At 46.4% G+C, this 23,356-nt stretch overlaps 1 protein-coding gene across 3 annotated transcripts in view; it reads left to right on the top strand.

The window, feature by feature from the left end:
- The window catches only part of LRRC4B (leucine rich repeat containing 4B), a 158,708-nt gene extending 138,521 nt beyond the window's left edge, over window positions 1-20,187 (top strand). For all 3 annotated transcript variants that reach the window (XM_083709395.1, XM_083709397.1, XM_083709396.1), the window contains exon 2: window positions 17,179-20,187. In XM_083709395.1, coding sequence (XP_083565521.1) covers window positions 17,233-19,176 — 1,944 coding nt within the window. In that variant the 5' untranslated portion in view covers window positions 17,179-17,232 and the 3' untranslated portion in view covers window positions 19,177-20,187. The remainder of the gene's footprint in view (window positions 1-17,178) is intronic.
- The last annotated feature ends 3,169 nt before the right edge of the window (window positions 20,188-23,356 follow it).

Consider the following 23,356-nt stretch of genomic DNA (forward strand, 5'->3'; position numbering starts at 1 on the left):
AGTAACGGCGGGTGGGGCCTTGTCTGTGGTGGCACCTCAAAGGTGAAGCACCTTCCCCAGACTTATTTGGCAGGGGCCAGTGATGGATGCAAAAGTGGATGGAGGAATGGGTGAGACTTTCACCTCTGTACAGTAGACCACATTCCAGTCGCGCATGTCACTCAAGAGATTGACGTGACACGCACAAATCCCTCCATCATTCATCCGGGCACACAAGAGCCATTGTCACAGTGGAAGGACAGAGAGGCTTAGAGGGATTTGTGTGGCCCCTGGAACAGAAGTTTCCCAGGCTTCCTATAGATAACAAGTGAAACCGATTCTCTCTTCCTGAGCTTCAATTGAGTGATGCTACAAACTCCTGTTCTCTATTGCACCTGCTAGACTTTTCTTGTTTCACTTGCATTGTTCACCAACAAGATAGACACTTGCTTTCATATTGACTTTTCTTTCTTGAATTGCGTATGCTTCAACTGTTCCCGTATATTTCCTTATTTTCTGGTACCTGCTGGTGGTGCATTGCTGTCCCTGTTTTTCCCTGGGTGTGGGTGTGTGTGTGTGTCTTCTCTGTGTGTTTCGCTTGCTGGAGCTGCTGTCGTTCTTTAGGGTTTAGCTCCCTCCCCAGGTTCTCTAGAACTTGAAATCTCTGAGCAGGAAACGAATGTCTCAGGTGCCTATAAATGCGCAGAAACGAACACTTAAGACACCACGTGCGTCGCACTGCCGGCCATTTCACACACTGCAACTGCTAAGGTGTAGTTTGAGCTGCTGGTAATCTATTGTATGGTAATTATGTTTTTGGTTTTAGTAGGACTAAAAAACCCCCACAAAAAATGTTTAGTAAGACTTTAGCCAAAAGCTGAATGTCTACAGCTCAGTCACAGCTCAATGGTAGAGTGTGTGGTTTGCATGCAAAAGATCAAAGGTTCAGCCCCTGGCATCTCCCAGGGAATAATAATAATAATAATAATAATAATAATAATAATAATAATTTTATTATTTATATTCTGCCTATCTGGCTTGGTTGCCCAGCCACTCTGCGTGGCTTCCAACAATTTAACAAACCACAGTAAAACATCAAACATTAAAACTCCCCTGTATAGGGCTGCCTTCAGATGTCTTGTAAAAGTTGTGTACAGTCGTACCTTGGTAGTCGAATGGAATACGTTCCGGAAATCCGTTCTACTTCCGAAGCCAAAGAGCGGCTTCTGATTAGCTGCAGGAAACTCCTGCAGCCAATCGGAAGCCGTGGGAGCCCTGTTGGATTCCAAAAGAACATTGGAAAACCGGGTTTCAATCATTCGGGAACCGATCTGTTTGGGAGCCAAGGCATTCGAGATCCAAGGTACGACTGTAGTTCTTTATCTCCTTGACATCTGATGGGATGGTGCTCCACAGGGCGGGGGCCACTACCAAGAAGGCCCTCTGCCTGGTCCCCTGTGACTTGACTTCTCGCAGTGAGAAAACCACTAAAAGGCCATTGGAGGTGGACCTCAGTGTCCAGGCTGAACGATGGGGGTGGAGGGACACAGACTGAAACCTTAGGCAGCTGCTGCCAGTCAGTGCAGGCAGTCCTGAGCTAGACTATTTCATTCCAACAGACTTGATAGTTTTTTAATTAGTTGGGGGCAGTTTAATGAAATCTAAAGATCCACAACTTTCTACTGGATGTGCAGAGATCAGGGGCTTGAACCAGTGAGGATACTGACTTTTGTTGTTATGTACTGAAGTTCTCACCCTGGGCCAGCAGGAGCATACTGTAGATAGTTCAGGTCCACATATGCAAATAAGGGATCGAAAGTGAGATTCAGTGATTGGATAGTTACAGAAAATGGTTACTGTTTCATTGTAGTGGAGCTCTATATAAGCAGGCTGGCTGAACTCTTCAGTTCAGTTCTGTTCTGGCCTGTGAATAAACAAGAGCTGTTTGAAGAATATCTGTGTCGTCTGATATATGTTCACCCACAACTTAACATTTGTGGAGGGGTGTGTGTGTGTGTGTGTGTGTGTGTGTGTGTGTGAGCAGACGCAGCCTCCATCCCTCCTCCCTGCATTCACTGAACAGGTGAAGGACACTTCTGCAGAGAGCTATGAAAAGCACCAAATCTAGGATGAAACAAGCATGCTTCTGGGCTAAGAAGTGTTGCCATCGTAATCAGAGGCGTGGGGTGATGGTGCCTTCCTTATAAACCATTACCCCCAGCCTCAGTCCCTTACCTGCGAGATCAAATTACTACTAGCCTAGCATATGGGCTGTTAGGAGAATATAAGAGTCAGTGTAGTGGAATAGAATGGAATGGAGCATAGTTAAATGGTTCAGGACAGACAAAAGAAAGTACTTTGCACAGGTCATAGTTAAACTGTCATGGGGGCCACCAACTTGGCAGGCTATAAGCCCCAATGGCTGTGTTTTCCCTCCAGTGTTGAACGCCAGTTGCTGGGAATCACAGGAGGAGAGAGAGGTTCTGTGTTCAGATCCTGGTTTGTGGCTTCTCATAGGCATCTGGTTGGCCACTATGAGAACAGAATGCTGGTCTAGATGCTCCACTGGCCTAATCGTGCAGTTTCTTCTCACGCTTTTATATAGTGACCAAGAGAACAAGGCTGTGCTGCTCAGTGGGTAGAGCGTGAGACTCTAAATCTCAGGGTTGTGAGTTTGAGCCCCACATTGGGCAAAAGATTCCTGCATTGCAGGGGGTTGGACTAGATGACCCTCGAAGTCCCTTCCAACTCTTACCAGTATGTTTTGCGCCCGCAAAAACCCCTTGCTTGCTTTCCCGGATGCCCCTTTGAACTCATTGGGAGGCTTACTTCTGAGTAGACATGTATGGGGTTGCACTGCTCTCTGTGAAAGCTTCTCTTCCTTTTCAAGGTTAGACTCTCTGATTTGCCGTGAAATCACCGAATGTCCTAAGTTAAGCCATTATTACACAACCTCCCCCTTCCACCTGCAATATAAAGATAACAAAGCTGACCGACTGACTTCGCAGGGCTGTTGTTAGATCATGAATGCGAAGCTCTGTATTATTTCTCTTCTTCATTTTCTTCTTAACATGACCATTCTAAATATACTATCAAACTGACTAACGATTAATTATGAACCATGCTGTGAAGATGGTTTGTATGAGAAAGGAATAAGCACATCTTCCCAAGAGAGAAGCAAAGTGCCAGAGGACTGTTGACGAATTTTAAAAGAGAATTAACTTGTGTTTTTCCAACCCCCAACCCCTTTCCTTCTCTCCCTACACAATTCTAACAGCCTGGTGTCTAATTTAGATTCCTGATGGGGACATTGTCTCTCTTTTTTTATGTATAGTGCTATTAACCTTCTCTGAAGGCTTGGTAGTATGCAGGGCAATAAATAAAAATGAATACATAAATAAAAAAACACGCACTAGATATTGAAGCCCATGATCTGTCTGGGTAGTTCGCAGCTATATTTGAAATTTATCCCTCCTCACCTCTCAGTATGGCACCCCCATTGAGCCAACAACCCCTCCTAAGCCTTGTCTGATTGGCCTTTGACCCTCTGGGCTCCTTTGCAGCACACAGATCTTCTATCTCTCTGTGCGTGTAGTGCAACGGTTTTATATTTTTTTTGCTAGGAAGGATAACTTTCCTTTTCACTCCCAACATATTCCATCATTTTCCACATTCCACGACTGACCTTCATTCCACGACTGACTGACTGGGAGCGGCCACCGAGACCATATAACACCGGTCTTGAAAGACCTACATTGGCTCCCAGTACGTTTCCGAGCACAATTCAAAGTGTTGGTGCTGACCTTTAAAGCCCTAAACGGCCTCGGTCCAGTATATCTGAAGGAGCGTCTCCTCCCCCATCGTTCTGCCCGGACACTGAGGTCCAGCTCTGAGGGCCTTCTGGCAGTTCCCTCATTGCGAGAGGCCAAGTTACAGGGAACCAGGCAGAGGGCCTTTTCGGTAGTGGCGCCCGCCCTGTGGAACGCCCTCCCATCAGATGTCAAAGCGATAAACATCTACCTGACATTCAGAAGACATCTGAAGGCAGCCCTGTTCAGGGATGCTTTTAATATGTGACATTTTAGTGTATCTTTCATCTTTGTTGGAAGCCGCCCAGAGTGGCTGGGGAAACCCAGCCACATGGGCAGGGTACAAATAATAAATTATTATTATTATTATTATTATTATTATTATTATTATTATTATTATTCCCTTCTTCGCATTATTTCCCACATTCCACGACTGACCTTCCCTTCTTCGCTTTGTTACGGAAAAACCTAGGTGTGAAGCTGCTCAGTCACCCAGCTCCTCGTGGATCCCTGTGGAATAAAGGAAGGAGTGAAGTCCCCAACCGGAGCAAATAGCTGTAGACCAAAGTTTATTGCGCAACAGGTTCAAAGAGGAATTTTGAGGATGGGGTGACAAGGACTTTTTAAAGTTTCTATCTTATCCCAGCATACAGTTCATTAAGCATCATCACTACATCATTGCTACGTCATTGCTACATCAGAAAAGGGGAGGGTTATACATGATTAACATAGGAGGAATGTGGATACAGGATATGTGTTGGGAAGTACATCCTGAGCACCTACTACAAGAGGACAATAGAACTTTGGTTTGCATAGTCTGGCACCTGGTCAAGTCCAGAGGAGTGCCTTTGCCCAGTGATTGACACCTATGAGTAGGTTCCTGTGAATACATGATCTCCCGCTTGAGACCAAGTGGTTTCCAAGTCTTTGGCCAATGAAGCAAATTGGTGCTGGAATGAAGGAAACTGGCAAAGGAGTTGATTTTATATGATTTTTAAAGTTGTGGGTTAAACCACAGAGCCTGGGACTTGCCGATCAGAAGGTCGGCGATTGGAATCCCCGCGACGGGTTGAGCTCCCGTTGCTCTGTCCCAGCTCCTGCCAACCTAGCAGTTTGAAAGCACGTTAGAGTGCAAGTAGATAAATAGGTACTGCTCTGGTGGGAAGGTAAACAGCGTTTCCGTATGCTGCTCTGGTTCACCAGAAGCAGCTTAGTCATGCTGGCCACATGACCCAGAATCTGCACGCCGGCTCCCTTGGCCAATAAAGCGCGATGAGCGCCGCAACCCCAGAGTCGGCCATGACTGGACCTAATGGTCAGGGGTCCCTTTACCTTTTTAACTTCCCTGAGCTGTCAAGTCGAAAGGATACATTTATGCATAATATTTGTAACATTTAACAACTTTAAAGATGTGCCCCCCCCCGTAATTTCCGTAACAGCTTCTTAGAATGTACACGAGAACAGAACAAGCACCCGTTGGGCTATGGACAGGGTTCCTTCCCCCCCCCCCAGGAAACCCAAATTGCCGTTAGTTGCCCTCCGTGTTTTTTTCCCCAAGGAAAAAGTGGTGCCAGAACTCCCCATGAAGTCATCACAGTAAGTCACCACGTGACCTGGGGCAGCCCAGAACAGATGCCAGTTTGACAACAGCTGCATTCGCTGCCTGTGGAGGTGCTAAAAACTACGGCAATCTGTCTCCCTAGTTGGTTTTGGGGTTGCCCCTGGTCCTGGTGCAGATCAAATACAGTGGTACCTCGGGTTACATACGCTTCAGGTTACAGACTCCGCTAACCCAGAAATAGTGCTTCAGGTTAAGAACTTTGCTTCAGGATAAGAACAGAAATCGTGCTCTGGTGGCGCGGCGGCAGCAGGAAGCCCCATTTGCTAAAGTGGTGTTTCAGGTTAAGAACAGTTTCAGGTTAAGAACGGACCTCCAGAACGAATTAAGTACTTAACCTGAGGTACCACTGCATATGGGCCCCTGCCTCCCTTGTTCTCTTGGATTCAGGCAGGTGGCAAGGCAGCATAGAAGGGTCCTTGGACACAAACGTGTGTGTGCAAAGGTAGGGGCCTGGCTGGAAAGCTGAAAGCCTGCCTCCATCTTCCTTTTTCTTTCCTTACGTTTCCTGCTTTCCATCTCCTGCTTTCCCTTTCTCCCTGTCTCCGCTGCAGGGTGGGCGCTCACAGAGCACTGAAAGACAGAAAAAGGCTGCCAATGTGCACATGCTGATTCATATGTATAGATGCAAAACAATGCAAAATTGCTATACAGTGGTACCTTGGTTCTCAAACTTATTCCGTTCCAGAAGACCGTTCCAAAACCAAAGCGTTCCAAAACCACGGCATGCTTTGCCATAGAAAGCAATGCGAAATGGATTAATCTGTTCCAGGCTTTTAAAAACAACCCCCAAAACAGCAATGTAACATGAATTTTACTATCTAACGAGACCATTGATCCATAAAATGAAAGCAATAAACAATGTACCACAGTCACACAATCAATCGATCAGTAGCTGAACTGGGTTCCACACAAAAACAAAACAAAAGAGCCACAAAAATGCAAAATAAACGGCAAAAACAGACAGACCTCAGCGTAACACTCAAAACGGAAGTGTGGCATTCAAAACGGAAGCGTAACACTCAAACCAGAGCATGTTCGGCTTCTGAAAAATGTTCGCAAACCGGAACACTTATTTCTGGGTTTGCAATGTTCAGGTTCCAAGTTGTTTGAGTACCAAAGTGTTTGGGAACCAAAGTATCACCGTAATTTAAAAAGGAATACAATGCATCTTACATGAGTTGAGAGTTCTGTGCGAACAGGTGACTTCTATGGATCCTCAGCCTACTCCCCCAAGTTTTAACTGCTGATGGACAATTTTCTGGCCTCTGCTTTCTCTTCTCCCAGGTTTTATTTATGCAATTTGGACTTGACAGCACCTCACACAGAGGACTTCTCCAAATGGGAGACTGTCCCCTGACAGCTCTTCAAAAGAGGGTTGCCCTCTGTAAAACAGGACACATGGACACTCTGCTCTGACACACAAATGCCTGTCTCATCATTCCTCTCCCATCTACCCCCTTTCATCTGAGCTGTGTGATTTGGACCCTAGCGCCCTTATCTGCCTCCATGCTTGACCCTGCAGCTGTCTGCTAGCCCAATCCTTGATTATCTCTGCTTTTCAGCAGCTGTGTGTGTGCATTTCACTAGCAGCCAGACATTTTGTTGTTGTTTAGTCATTTAGTCGTGTCTGACTCTTCGTGACCCCATGAACCAGAGCACGCCAGGCACTCCTGTCTTCCACTGCCTCCCGCAGTTTGGTCAAACTCATGCTGGTAGCTTCGAGAACACTGTCCAACCATCTCGTCCTCTATCGTCCCCTTCTCCTTGTGCCCTCAGTCTTTCCCGACATCAGGGTCTTTTCTAGGGAGTCTTCTCTTCTCAGGAGGTGGCCAAAGTATTGGAGCCTCAGCTTCAGGATTTGTCCTTCCAGTGAGCACTCAGGGCTGATTTCCTTCAGAATGGATCGGTTTGATCTTCTTGCAGTCCATGGGACTCTCAAGAGTCTCCTCCAGCACCATAATTCATAAGCATCAATTCTTCGGCGATCAGCCTTCTTTATGGTCCAGCTCTCACTTCCATACATCACTACGGGGAAAACCATAGCTTTAACTATACGGACCTTTGTTGGCAAAGTGATGTCTCTGCTTTTTAAGAAGCTGTCTAGGTTTGTCATTGCTTTTTCTTCCAAGAAGCAGGCATCTTTTAATTTCGTGGCTGCTGTCACCATCTGCAGTGATCATGGAGCCCAAGAAAATAAAATCTCTCACTGCCTTCATTCCTTCCCCTTCTATTTGCCAGGAGGTGATGGGACCAGCAGCCAGACATATACTGATACAAATATAAAGTGCAAATACTCATGAAACACAGTTATAAGTGAAGTCCACTCTATTGCATTTCTGTCTCTCTCCCTCTCCCTCCCCCCTCCTTTTACCACTAATCCATAATCTCAGTTGCCTGGCTCATCCCCGTTAAGTGCCTGGACACTCAACAGATTTATTTTTTTTTAAATCCTATTTTGATCATCCTAATCCTATCAGTCCTGCAGAGGGAAATCATCTTCCATTCTTTACCCTCTCCTTCCCCTGGCCACACTCTAGGCTTCCCAGATCTGCACTGAGTTGTATCCCATCTCATGCAAGGACTGTGATTGTTAGGTGGCTCGGAATACCAGGGGCTGGGCCTTTTTGCATGAATGTGATCTGTGAAAAATGTGCCCCCCCCCCTCTTCTTAGGACCTTCCCATTCAGGTTTTTGTTTTGTTTCTGTTTTTTAAAAAGATCAAGTTTCTAGAACTCGGTATTGTGGGGGAACTCCCGCCTCCTCGAAAGGAAAAAAAAGGATGGTACATTTCTGCTTAAGTACCCACTCCATCCAAGTACAGTGGTACCTTGGTTCTCAAACCTTATTATTATTATTGTTGTTATTATTATTATTAATGCCACAGATGCAGTCGGTTGTTTTGCCAGGCTGCACACTAGCAGGCCTTTGAGCTATTACCCAGAAACCTGATACATAATAATGACAAATCTACAAGCCTGAAATCTGTTCATACTTGCTCCAGATAGTAATGGGCAACAAACAGAGGTTTGCCGTTCTGTGGCATTAAGGCAGACACTGCGTGGCTTTTGATACAGTGGAATTTGGTTCAGCACCCTGCACCGGCAGCTTTAGGCAGGCTCTAAATATATAGCCTCCAACATTACTCCAATGAAAACGGACATCCGGTTCCATAAGAATAATAATAATATTTATACCCTGCCCATCTGACATTGTTGCCCAGCCGCTCTGGGCAGCTTCCAGCATTTTTGTTGGAAACATATGTTGGAAACATATTTTATGATATCTTCATATAATACAACATCGAACATTTTAAAACTTCCCTATACAGGGCTGCTTTCAGTCATCTTCTAAAGGTTGTCTAGTTACTTATCTCCTTGTCTCGGGGATCACATAACTCCATATCTTCCAATATTTCTCCAATGAAAATAGGAATGTCCTAAGGAAAAGCTGAACATTCCAGGGTCAGATCAGAAACTGGGACTGCTTCTGTAAATCCTGGACTGTCCCTGGAAAATAGGGACACTGGGGGGGGGGGGTGCTTCTGTAAATCCTGGACTGTCCCTGGAAAATAGGGACACTGGGGGGGGGTGTCTGTGAATATGCTGCAACATTCCCAATGGTTTGCCCCATTGAGAAACTCAGCAAAGGCTAAAACAAATACTTGGAAAGGTTCAGTCAAGTCCCTATTTTCATAGGAGAAATGTTGGAGGGTATGGAGTAGGGTTTCCAGTTTTGCCATTCCAAGTTTTGAACAAAAGTTGGTTTTAAAGATTTATCATCATTATCCTTATCTGGAACTTGTGTTAGGCATCTAGTTGGCCACTTTGACAACAGTAGACTGGACTAGATGCGCCTTTGGTCCAGCAGGCTTTTCTCCTGTTTTTGTCATCATCATCACCATCATCATCAGAGTTCATTTCTTTCCAGCCATAGGCTGAAATTCAGGGACAGTGAACCTATGGTCTTGTAATTGTTGCTGAACTACATGCTAGCTGGGGCAGATGGGAGTTAAAAAGCTTCCAGTTCTTCACAGTTCCCCACCCATGCTAAAATGCTTATTTTCCTCCTGTTTTCTTCAGCCTCCACCTCTTTTCTCTTTCGTCTCCCCTGCGATGAATTCATTTTAGATAGCACATTCCTTAAGGCAGGATGCTGTGCTGTTTGTTAAGGAGCAATGCACATTGATGGTGCAATATCGATAATGACCAGCATAAACAGGGCACTGCCATAATCTTAAAAAAGATAATCTGCCATCAACACAGATCAAGGTTTCATAAAAAAAAGAGAGTCGTCAGATCCCCGTTGAGCCAAATGATAATCAAGCGCATGGGTGTTAACATGGTTTAATTGCATTTTAGCCAGTGCTTAAGCGATGGTTGCGACCTTTAGCGTGACCTTCTTGCAGTCATTTGCAAGTCAAATAAATAAATAAACCTGTCTTCTTCGTAGGTCAGGCCAGTTCTACAAGAGCCATTTCAAAATTGAAATTCAGAGTTCCAAATCCGACTGCAAGGTTTCCTCTCAAATTTAAGTGTTTTAACAGTGTAGTTCTTTGTGTGTGTGTCTACCCAGGAGTAAACCCTTCTGAGTTCAGTGGGGTTACTCCCAGGTATGTACATCTTGGGTTGAAGCCTTTCGACTTGCTGGCATCCTTGGTTTGCACAGATGGCAAATTTGAAATGGGGGAAAGCTTCCAGCAGTCAAATGTAGAATTACCATTGTGTGTCAAAGATAAAGTGCTGAGCATCGCCGAACGTTCATTACAGAGCGCCGTGAAACGCTAAATGCTGTTTCGTGCCGGTGGCCAACTACTGTCAAATATCAGCTGTCAAGGCATCCCGTCTTGAACTCAGATGTATCAAATATCAAAGATTGGAATCAAATACTGGTTGGGTATCAGAGCAAGGTCAGTTCTTTGTTGACAGGAGAAGATCTGGAGAATCTGCTGCATCAAAACCCATAGAGGAGAAACGTTTGGGAGCAAGTTAGGTTCAGCACTATTTTTAGCTAATTATACTTTATCAGGGGCCTCAGTGAACTCTGAGGCTTACTTAAACACTCTGGTATAATCCCTTCTCTTGCATTCCAATGGCCTTACAGAAAGTGGTCACCAGTATTCCAGTCATCGTGTCCCAAGGAGCATAATTGCTTGCCACCCTCCCTCTCTCGTCCCCTCCCTCCTTGTTTATTCATCCAAAAACACCCCCCTCTTGCTTTTTCTGCAGATCCTGACCTAACCTCGGTTTCCTGTACTTGCTCCAGGTCTCATTAACAAAAGATGTATTCTCTGCTCTTGAATGTTTCAACTTTGCCCTCTCCTTCCTTTTCTCCAATGCCCAGCAGTGTCCAGGAATGTAATTGCTTGTCCGGACTGCCGGACTGCAGAGTAGCCTTATTGAGGTTGACAGCACAACCTCATTTTCACCCCACTCGACCCACCCCCTCCAATTCTTCTTGCACTCCAGCCAGTTTTAATGTCCTTTCCAGGCGACGTCTAATGGATGAATGGCTATTCATTGCAATTGTTGCTCAAGAGCCCTGTTAACTAATGCTGCAAGCTTTGGACAGTAGATTAATCAACTGAAGCTGAGTTGATTAACTGGTGGGAGGTCATATTTTTTAAAGTATGGGGCTGAAAGTGAAAGGAACTGACGCTGAGTCCCCTGACTCCTCCCCCTGCCTCCGGCGGGCTTTAGGACCTGGTTCCCAATCCGGGTTCTCTGCTGTCCCGCGCACCTGTACATTTGAACTTGGAGCTCGCGCCAACCCAGCGGCCTTCCTCCTCACGGTTACACTGCTTCTGTCACTGCTTCCCTCTTCCGGGAGGCTAGCTGGACCTGACCTCCCCTCCGTTCCCTGACTCTCCGATGGAGGCGTGGTCAGCCCTGACTCATCTTCTCTCCCTGCTGGGGGAGACGCTGGCCCCGATACCTGGGACTCTTCCCCCCCACTACGCTCTGGTGGGGAAGCTGGTCCTGATCTCCAACTGCTGCTCTGGGAGTCCCCGCTGGCCCCTTGCTTCTGGAGTGTCCCCCTTGGGACCCCCCTTGCCCTGGCCACCGGCGCCCCCTTCTGTGAATCTTCTGATTCGCTGGAGAGGCTCATGGAATCTCTCGGGCCACTGTCATCTTCTCCTACGCTGCCCTCAGATTCTTCCCCTTCGCTCTCCATTTCCTCTCTTCCCTGTGCCTCTGCTCCTGAGCCTCTGACAGGAACGCATTAAAAAAATGTGTTTCAGGGTATCACAGTTCCAGCGGGTAGCACAAAATAGAAAAGGTGTCTTACATTCTAACACTGAAAATTTCAGATAACCTTTTACCCTTTCAAGATAGGGCATAGCTTTATTGGGCAGTGGGGAGGCAGGTTGTACTGCTACCACTAGTTTTATTACCTAATTTGGCTTCTTTCTTTTTTAACATATTGCACACACCTACAATAATTTCAAGAACAAGTGGCAACTTATGCTGGCTAACTGATGCACAAAACAACAACAAACCTCTGGTTACATGAAACATATTCAACAAACACACAAGGCGTAACCGGCTGTACGTTTGAAAAAATAATATATACTATTCATTGTATAGAATTGTAGATTTCAACAGAAGCAGCTCATAAAGTTCAACGAAAACAGGAGAAGACCCAGTGGATCAGTTCATTCTCTAATCAGTTTATGCATAAGGTCCATATTATGTGAAAATGTCTATTCCACCTGTCAGTTCAGAGAGTCCAACAATCCACAAGAAAGGTTGTTACACTTTCACAGAATCCTTTCACAGACAAGGATTTCCAGAATATTAGCCTTGTTTCACCGAGCTGGGCTCCACCAACCTCAGCCCTGCTGGGCCTCTTCTGGCAGGGGAAATAGGGACATTCCAGGATCAAATCAGAAGCCGGGATGGATTTCGTTAATTCTGGGGCTGTCCCTGGGAAATCGGGAGGGTATGGTGCTTCTATGAGAATATGCCCAAGTGCTAGCATCTTCTTCAGAGGCCTTTTCCTGAGACTCACCTTCAGAGGTAGAATCATACGATTGTAGAATAATAATAATAATAATAATAATAATAATAATAATAATAATAATAATTTATTATTTATAATATTATTTATTTATATTATTTATTTCCCCAGCCACTCTGGGCGGCTTCCAACAAAGTATAAAAAATACATGAAAACACCAGTTACTAAAAGCTTCCCTAAACAGGGTTGCCTTCAGATGTCTTCTAAAAGTCAGATAGTTGTTTATTTCCTTGACATCTGATGGGAGGGCATTCCACAGGGCAGGCACCACCACCAAGAAGGCCCTCTGCCTGGTTCCCTGTAACTTGGCTTCTTGCAGTAAGGGAACCGCTAGAAGACCCTCGACGCTGGACCTCAGTGTCCGGGCAGAACGATGGGGGTGGAGTTGGTCATCTGCAATGCAGGAAGTGAGGTGGCGGAAGAAGTAACTAGGGAAAGAGAATTGTCAGTGGTGCAGTTCCATTGATGGAGCATTCTTTCTGGGGTGTGGCAAGGGGTCTGTGTGGCGTCCTGTTTGCTAAGTTATAGGCACAAGGTCAATATCTTTATTTATTGTCTGTGCATGTGTGATTTCGATGTAATCTTCTAAGTAAATCTAATATATGTTGGGCTGTTAGCCATCCTAAGTATTTTAACATTTTTGCTGCAGCGTGTTGCTTTTGAATTTTGCTTTGCATTGAGCTGTCACGTTTTAATTTGATGTTTTAGTCTTTCTTTTTAACTGCATGCCAGTTTGCACATTTTCATCGAAAATGGGAGAAGGGGGCTATAAATTATTGAAATAATTTGCGTCTCATTTCATTTATCTCACACTTCTTTTGGTGTTTCAGAACGATGTCCACTCTGGGTTTTTGCTAATACACATGTGTTTACCTTTACTTGATTAATCAATCAAAAGGCAGGCTTTTTTTTGTTTTTCAAAAAACAAAAACAAAAAAAGCTTTGTTTTTCAATGGTTTAAAAATATTTATATCCAGCCTTTTCACAAGGTGAGCAACAGGCTGGATACAGACGGTAAAGTTGATTGAGCTAAGGCCCCATTGAAAATCAAGTTAGCAGTGACCAGTGGCATAGCGTGGGGGGTGCAGGGGGGGCCGGCCGCACCAAGCACAACATCTGGGGGGGGGGCACCACTAATCTAGTGGAAGAGACTCGAGTGCTAAAATCCACAGGTTAGGGGGCGCAAATTACTTGCCTTGCCCCGGGTGCTGACAACCCACGCTATGCCACTGGCGGTGACTTGATTACAATGGGAACTGAGTGCAAGTAACACAGGTTTCTATCCAGTAAATTAATGGGCATGACTAACATAAGTCTATTGATTTCAGCGAGTCTACTCGGAGTATGACATAGTTGGATCCATTGCCATAAAACAAAGCAATCACCAATAAAATATAGCCAAAGCAGCCAGCAGATTAAAATAGCACAAATCACATTAAAACCCTTTTAAAACCTAGTGAAATAATGGGGGTTTTATTTGGTGTCTAAAGCAATGCTAGGCTGAAGTCTTTGATTGAGCTTTTTCCTGCACTTTTGGAAGCGGGGACCATACCCTCCAACATTTCTCCAATGAAAATACAGACGTCCTACTCTATAATAACAATAATTTAATTATTTGTACCCCGCCCATCTGTCCGGTTTGCCCCAGCCACTCTGGGCGGCTTCCAACAGATATAAAAACATAATAAAATATCGAACATTTTAAAAAAACTTTCCAATACAGGGCTGCCTTCAGATGTTTCCTAAAGGTTGTCTAGTTACTTATCTCCTTGGCTCGGGGGTCACGTAACTCCATACCCTCCGACATTTTTCCGATGAAAATAGGGATGTCCCAAGGAAAAGCAGGACTGTATTTTAATATTTGCTTGGAAGCCGCCCAGAGTGGCTGGGGAAGCCCAGACATAATAAATTATTATTATTATTATTATTATTATTATTATTATTATTATTATTATTATTATTATTATTATTATTCCAGGGGGTGGGGCTTTATAGAGGAGGTGGCTGAGGGTTCCCTGACTGTTTAAGCCACTGCTCCAAATGGTGTTTAAGATGCTCTAGACATCCTAACTCTCACTCAGGTTGAAAATATGGCCAGAACTCCCACAGAAACTAGGCTGCGGAATGACACAACATTGCTTTAATGCATCGGTCGTAGCCAATAAAAATTGCAGCTTGCAGAGTTAACTGAGAAAGAAATTATGTCTGGGGCTGCAGTATCTGATGCCATAATGTCCACTTTACAGCTTTGCCAATGTGGCTGGCTATTCCCTTGGTACCTGGGCATAGCCAGTAGAGTACAGATAATCTACTAATCTGGTTTCTATGCCACTCTTTTGCTAGAGTGAGTATAAATAAATTGACATAAACATAGATGCCTGTTATTATTTTTCTTCCACAGCTGACAACTAGCCAAGTTGTTGGTGTTAAATGAAATAAGAATCTGAGCATCCATTTTTTTTCACTGCTTGAGGGCAATGTCAATCCAAACGTGGTTGTGTTTGGGGAGGCAATGCTCTCCTGCACTGTGCAAGGAATTATAAAGTACACTGCATTTCAGAAGGTGATGTTACCCTGTTTTTCTTCCTGATGTGAAGCATGTTTACTTAGAAATAAGCTCCACTGAGTTCAATGGGACTTACGTCTTGAAAACTAAGCCTTAGGAATGAAGCTTTTGCAAAAAGCTTTCAAAACTGTACTAAGATAAAAAGATGAACACAAATTTTTGCAATGCACCAGCTTTTGTGTAGAACACCAGAAATAAATCACATGGTACAGCATTCTTGGGATGGTGATGCTTTAGAACTGAAGAGGAGGGACTGCAACCTTACTTTTCCATTATATGAAACACACAAACACAAGTGTTCAGATCCTTGAACATAGAAAATTAGCATGTCAAGGTCTTAGCTTTGACATCTAACGTTCTAGCTTTTATTCTGCAGGGAGTCATACAACTATTCATTTGCGTGGTGAGATCCTGCCTTCCACCAATAGAAATAAAGACACAGGACACAGTAATTTAGGTTAATGGTCTAAAATTAGGCCACAACTTTATTGGTTACAGGTGATGAGCGGTATTGGTTTAGGCACTGGTCCTATCGACTATCCGGCTTCAGCCTGATTGCTTGAAGACCGGGAAGGGTTAACACCAGCAGGGAGAGCCCTGCTGATGCACATAAACTAGGGACTCCCCAGGGGTCACCTCTCGGGGGTGCGCTTTAGGCCCTGACCTTCATAGGCTTCAGACGAGGCCGCGCACCCCGGAATCCTTTACTGGACTACGCTTCAATATTTGGGGGAGGTGATGGCGCTCCATAGAATCATAGAATCATAGAGTTGGAAGAGACCACAAGGGCCATCGAGTCCAACCCCCTGCCAAGCAGGAAACACCATCAGAGCACTCCTGACATATGGCTGTCAAGCCTCTGCTTAAAGACCTCCAAGGAAGGAGACTCCACCACACTCCTTGGCAGCAAATTCCACTGTCGAACAGCTCTTACTGTCAGGAAGTTCTTCCTAATGTTTAGGTGGAATCTAATACATACATCTACATAACAATACCCATACCAATGCCTAACCGCCAAAGCCGAGAAAGTTATGACAATTTGCTACAAGGTAGGCGAAAAACCAAATGGCTGGTGCCAATTTGCCAAGTGGCCATAGCAAGGTCAAAAGAGCAACCTTGAAGGGCTGGTGGGGAACAAACGCAGCTGAATGGCCAAAGAGGGAGATTCCCAGCCACGCTTGCCTTAAATGAGGCAAGCCACACCCCCTGGGCCAGCCGATTGGCTGCCCCGGGGATGACGCGGCCAAGGATTTCCCAGATCGCGCCGGGCTGGAAGCCAGCCTCCGTGTGCGTGTTGGGGCGTGATGCCCACAACACCACCTCCTCCCAAGGTCGGAAGTGGCTTTATACAACTCTCCCTCTGTATTCTGAAGCAGTACAGTCTTGTGATTCTCAGATGAATGGTAGCATAGGTGGTGGTGGTGGTGGTGGTGGTGACGATGACGACGACGACGACGATGATGATAATAATAATAATAATAGGTGTGAGTGGTAAAATCTCAGGCCCCTAACAACTTGACCAGAGAGAGAGACTTGACCATTACTGATATCATGGAAGCCAAGGCGACTTTTTCTGAAACCCAACAACCAACACCATCACTTACAGACACAGCTCTTTAACCTCTGGCAGCTCAAATTCTGGAATGCCTCTGTTTTGACTAGATTCACTTGAGCAGATATTTCCATGCCTCTCTCTTACCCGAAATAGTTCTCCCTGAGAGAGAATGTAGAGACAGAGCAGAAGGAGTATGAACTCCCTCCTATCAGATGTCAAGGAAATAAACAACTCTCTGTCTTTTAGAAGACATCTGAAGGCAGCCCTGTTTAGGGAAGTTTTTAATGTTTGATGTTCTATTGCTTTATGAAGATGATGATGATGATGATGATGATGTTGGGAGCTGCCCAGATGGGTGGGGTATAATTAATTTATTATTATTATTATTATTATTATTATTATTATTATTATTATTACAAGTATGCAGCCATCACCAGACCTTGTGCTAGTGATTTACATGTGTCCACAATACATTGTGCAAAGGAGAACTTCCCTATGCCTATCTCAAACCAACAGCAAATGCATTTTACTGGGGCCAGTATTACTGTTTTTTCTGATTGCTCTCATGCTCCCAAAACCCCAGTTATCAGATTCCTGGCTGATTTCTCTTTCTCTTGTTTCTCACCCCCAGTTTCTAAAGACCTGAGCACCCACCCTGCTCTTCACTGAAGCATGAACATTGGACATGGCCACCCGCCGCTGCACTCGGAAGCCTTCGCTGGTGCCTGGAGTCTCTAGGATGGTTTGGAAGCACCTGGTCCTCTTCTTCCTCTGGCTGCCATCGCTCGTTTGGGGTGGAGCCTCCCCCACCTCCTGCCCGGCCGCTTGTTCTTGCAGCAACCAGGCCAGCCGGGTCATCTGTACGCGCCGGGAGCTGGTGGAGGTGCCCGAGAGCATTTCCATCAACACGCGGTACCTCAACCTGCAGGAGAACAACATCCAGGTCATAAAGACGGACACTTTCAAGCACCTCCGTCACCTCGAGATTTTGCAGCTCAGCAAGAACCTCATCCGCAAGATTGAGGTGGGAGCCTTCAATGGCTTGCCCAACCTCAACACACTGGAGCTTTTCGACAACCGGCTGACCACTGTCCCCACACAAGCCTTTGAGTACCTCTCCAAGTTGCGGGAGCTGTGGCTGAGGAACAACCCCATCGAAAGCATCCCTTCCTATGCCTTCAACCGAGTCCCTTCCTTGCGCCGACTGGACCTCGGAGAGCTCAAGAAGCTGGAGTACATCTCAGAGGCAGCTTTCGAAGGCTTGGTCAACCTGCGCTACCTGAACCTGGGCATGTGCAATCTCAAGGACATCCCTAACTTGACAGCCTTAGTGCGGCTGGAGGAACTGGAGCTCTCTGGAAATCGCTTGGACATGATCCGGCCAGGCTCCTTCCAGGGGCTGACCAGCCTCCGCAAATTGTGGTTGATGCATGCCCAGGTGGCTACCATCGAACGCAACGCGTTCGATGACCTCAAGTCCTTGGAGGAGCTCAACCTCTCCCATAATAACTTGATGTCTTTGCCGCACGATCTCTTCACCCCCTTGCACCGCCTGGAGCGCGTCCACCTCAACCACAACCCTTGGCACTGCAACTGCGACGTGTTGTGGCTCAGCTGGTGGCTCAAGGAGACGGTGCCCAACAACACCACCTGCTGCGCCCGGTGCCACGCCCCACCCAACCTCAAAGGGCGCTACATCGGAGAGCTGGATCAAAGCCATTTCACCTGCTATGCCCCAGTTATAGTGGAGCCTCCCACTGACCTTAATGTGACTGAGGGTATGGCGGCTGAGCTGAAATGCCGGACGGGGACCTCCATGACGTCAGTCAACTGGCTGACACCCAACGGCACGCTGATGACGCATGGTTCCTACCGGGTGCGCATCTCAGTCCTCCACGATGGCACGCTCAACTTCACCAATGTGACCGTCCAGGATACAGGGCAGTACACCTGCATGGTGACTAATTCAGCAGGCAACACCACGGCTTCGGCCACACTCAACGTCTCAGCGGTGGACCCAGCCACCACAGGTTACACCTACTTCACAACGGTGACCGTGGAGACCATGGACCCGGGCCAAGAAGAATCCGTTCCCACGAAGAAGGAACCTGGGCCGACGCCGTCTCAGGGCTGGGGCATGACTTATTCCACCACCTCTCTGACCCCTCGCAGCACCCGCAGCACGGAGAAGCCATTCACCATCCCCATCACCGACGTCACCGAGAGCGGCATGAAGGACCTGGACGACGTCATGAAGACCACCAAGATCATCATCGGCTGCTTCGTGGCCATCACCTTCATGGCTGCCGTGATGCTCATCGTCTTCTACAAGCTCCGCAAGCAGCACCAGCTTCACAAGCACCACGGCCCCACGCGCACCATCGAGATCATCAACGTCGAGGATGAGCTGCCCGCCTCGGCCGGGGCCCCCGGCGACAGCCACCTGGCTCTGCCCGCCATCGAGCACGACCACCTCAACCACTACGCCGCTTTCAAGGCCCACTACAACAACAACAGCGGCGGTGGACCCCTCACCTGCGGCTCCAAGAACCCCATGCTCAATTCCATCCACGAACCTCTCTTGTTCAAGAGCAGCTCGAAAGAGAATGTCCAAGAGACACAGATATGACGGCCAACAGACCCAGGCAGCGGGGAATTCTTGTGTGGTGGGCGGGTGCAAGTGGATTCGTACATGCGGTGGGGGGGAAGTTGAGGAACGGCTCCTCCGTGCCCTCCCCCCCACAAACAAACAAACAAACAAACATCAGCAGATCTTTCCACCATCGTGGCAGATCTTGGATGCTGAGCCCTCGCCCGAGTGGACACCTTTGATTCTCACCACTTTAGCCTTTTCAGTTCTCTTATTTTCCTTTTGCAGAACAAGGTACTATGCTCGCCCTCAGCCTGGCCATTTCCCCCCCTTTCCTTTCTCCACCCCCCCACCTCACTTTTCTTCTTTTTTCTACCGATCTCCCTCTGCATTGGAGACTTCTTCTTTTTCTTTCTTTTTATACAGATGGGGCTGTTTCTGTATCCAACTACCTGCTGTATTACTTTAATAATTTTTTTTTTAAAAAAAAGAGGAAGGAAGAAAACAAACAACAACAAAATAAGGAAAGATCGCTATCCGCTTTGTTTTCCTTTTTGACGTCATGGGAATAAACTTTAGGAAAGGAAAATAAAACCCAAGGGAAACGGGAGAGGGAAGAAGAAGAAGAAGATGATGAAAAAGAAGAAAGAAATCTTATTTTGATCCGCTTTCCGTCAAAATTCTATTTTCATCCAAATGGGATATACAAACTAAATAAATTAAGTAAAGAGACGAAAGGTCATGGTGGTGCCAGGGTCCCCCCCCCCACCTTTGGAGCACGCGGGGATGCCAGGCGCACAGGGTTCGGGGGGAATTTTTTATGACTAGTATTATTACTATGGGATGGCAGGCATGGCCGGTGTGCCCCCCAGAGACACAGGGGCGTGGAGGTATTTTTTAATTTGTAATAATCTGGGGGTGGGAATGAGGGGTTTGGTGGGGGGCTGCACTTCCGGCCACACAAAAAAAACAAAACAAGGCCTGTCGATTCCCTTGGCATTTTGGGGTCTGGTCTGAGTTTCCTATTTTAATAAAATCCATAAAGATGTTTCCAACCCTCCCTAGGGTGCTTCTTTTGGGATGGGGGCAAATGAGTGTGCCGCTTGCGTCATGAGGCTGCTGTGGCTCAGGGCCAACGGAGTCTCACATGCGCCAGGTTTCTTGAGGGATCGCCATGGCGATGACGTCAGCATCTCGCAAAGAACACGCCTGTGGCTGTACCATACACTGTATACATGGCTGCACCTCATACCTTGCACAGGGAGGGCAGTCTAGGAGTTGGCACTGATATCGTTGCTCCATAGGGAGAGAAATGTGGCCTTTGCTGGTATATCTCCTTTTTTTACATGGAATCCCAAGAACGGAGCCTGCTATTTTTTATTTTATTTTTTAAAAAACCCTAGCATGTGGTTCTGTTGTTTGCTAATTTATATAGCCCCATTGATGAGTATGGTGCTGTTATTATTTGTAGGGACGCAGGTGGTGCTGTGGTCTAAACCACAGAGCCTAGGACTTGCTGATTGGAAGGTCGGCAGTTCAAATCCCCATAAAGGGGTGAGCTCCCGTTGCTCTGTCCCAGCTCCTGCCAACCTAGCAGTTCGAAAGCATGCCAGTGCAGGTAGATAAATAGGTACCGCTGCGGCAGGAAGGTAAAGTGGCTGAGAAACTGAGAGACCTGATGGATCCTTCCATTCATCCCTGACCATTGACTATCCTGGCTGAGGCTGACGGGAGTCCGACAACATTGGGAAGGGTGCAAGTTCCTCATTCCTGCTAAATTATTTGTTTCTCTGTATGGCCCTGCCTTTGATTTGTGCTGGAGGTGAAAGGTAGTGGGGAAGTTCTCTACTTCTAAATGTACAGAGACGCTCGTGGCACTGTGGTCTAAATCACTGAGCCTCTTGGGCTTGTCAACTGGAAGGTCGGTGGTTCGAATCCCTGCGATGGGGTGAGCTCCCATTGCTCTGTCCCAGCTCCTGCCAACCTAGCAGACACCAGTGCAAGTAGATAAACAGGTACTTCTGTGGTGGGAAGGTAAACAGAATTTCTATGCACTCTGGTTTCCATCATGGTGTTCCATTGTGTCAGAAGCGGTTTAGTCCTGCTGGCCACATGACCCGGAAAGCTGTCTGTGGACAAACGCTGGCTCCCTCAGCCTGAAAGCAAGATGAGCACCGCAACCCCATAGTCGCCTTTGACTGGACTTAACCGTCCAGCGGTCCTTTACCTTTTGCTGTACAAGGACCGCAGACTTAGACTGAGTCAGAGCTATTAGTCCATCTAATTCAGTTTCATCTATACCTGGAGTGGGGAATTTCCTACTCATGGGCCAATCTTAGTTGTTTGGGGGAAGCCGTGACCAGATGCCCTATACTTGACATCATAAACACATGACGTCGGGTGTGGGGTGGGTAATGGCGGAACGTCAAAGGAAAAATTGGGAGCTGAAAGCAGGTTCCCAATTGTTACTTCACTGGAGCGACACACACCTCCACCCGCCCCAAAACAACTGCTTCAGCAGGTTCCTTCGAGTGATGCCAAAAGGTTTTTCCAACCCCACAATTCTGCCCCCTCCCTCTATATATACTTAAAAACAAAATTGGATTTAATAATGAATGATAACAATGATTTAGAATGGTGCAAAATAGCTGGCGGGAAAGGCTTTTGAAAGGCAATCTTGAGAAGTATAGTTCTCATCGTGCCCGTTTTGGCATGCATCACAATATTTTGAAGGGCAGCTGTGTTTTGGCTCATGTGTTGGTTCAGGAAGGGCAAATTGGTTAGGGCTGCATGAAAATGCAAAGTGAACAAAGAGGCTTAAAACCCCCTACCCAATGCCTTATCCCCAACCAAGCCAGGCTAGCCCCCCCCCCCCCCGCAGAGATCTAGCGCAGGACCGCCCACCAGCGGCGAGGGCTGAGGAGTGTGGAGGATGTGCGCCATGATTTGACCATGTGCACACTTTTGTATGTGAGATACAACAAGCATTTCTTGAAGGGACGGGTCTAATGCATCAGGCTGAGCACATACACAGGAAAATGCTGCAGTTTACGACCTTGGTTTGTCGGAAAGAAATGGAGATTTAATTTCCTGCAACCTGAGAGATTCTTGAAAAGAGCTTTCAGTAGCACCTTAGAGGCCAACTAAGTTTGTTATTGGTATGAGCTTTTGTGTGCATGCACCCTTCTTCAGATAACTATCTGAAGAAAAAGAGGAGGAGGAGGAGTAGTTTGGATTTGATATCCCACTTTCTCACTACCCTAAAGAGTCTCAAAGCAGCTAACATTCTCCTTTCCCTTCCTCCCCCACAACAAACACTCTGTGAGGTGAGTGGGGCTGAGAGACTTCAGAGATGTGTGACTAGCCCAAGGTCACCCAGCAGCTGCATGTGGAGGAGCGGGGAAGTGAACCCGGTTCACAAGATTATGAGACTACTGCTCTTAACTACACCACACTGGCTCACACATCACACTGGCTCACTGAAGAAGTGTGCATGCACATGAAAGCTCATACCAAAAACAAACTTAGTTGGTCTCTAAGGTGCTACTGGAAGGAATTTTTTTATTTTGTTTTGACTACGGCAGACCAACACGGCTACCTACCTGTAACTTGAAAAGAGCTTTCAGACATTCTCAGATTCTGCTCCCAGCATACTAGTCCCTTTCACCAAAAAAACAACGCCTGGAATATCAGTTGAGCTATTGGCTAGAAGATGACGTGACTATTGTATCTAGTGGATCCAAGCTGTTTCCTATTCAGTGGGCGATCCGCCGAGACTCTCCTATGAATATTATCAGTGACTTTATTGGGGAGGATGGGAGTAAAATGCAAGTGGGTACATCAGCTGAAATGCATTAGCTGGAAGATGAAAGGTGCAAAGTATTTCCCATGCCCTCTCAGCATTCCATTTGAGGGCATAAACACATCGTTATTCCCCAGTGGGATTTATATTGCTTTGAAGTATGTTTCCCAAAGGGGGACGTGATGCAGCTTTGATCCTATGGGCGCATGTGCCTGGAACATGCTTTTCTTTCAAAACACACATGTGCAATGAGGATTTGGACCTGCATGGACTTGAACGCAGGAAGGCAGAAATCTCCACTGGAAATGGTTTTGCACACCCACTAGATGGAAAAGAATTCACCTCTTCCAGTCCCACCACCTTTTCAGGGTTGCTTTTATTTTTCAGCTTCTCTGGATGGTTCCTGTTGATGCTGAA

The sequence above is a fragment of the Podarcis gaigeae genome (assembly GCF_964106915.1).
Source record: "Podarcis gaigeae genome assembly, chromosome: 13".
Taxonomy (NCBI): domain Eukaryota; kingdom Metazoa; phylum Chordata; class Lepidosauria; order Squamata; family Lacertidae; genus Podarcis; species Podarcis gaigeae.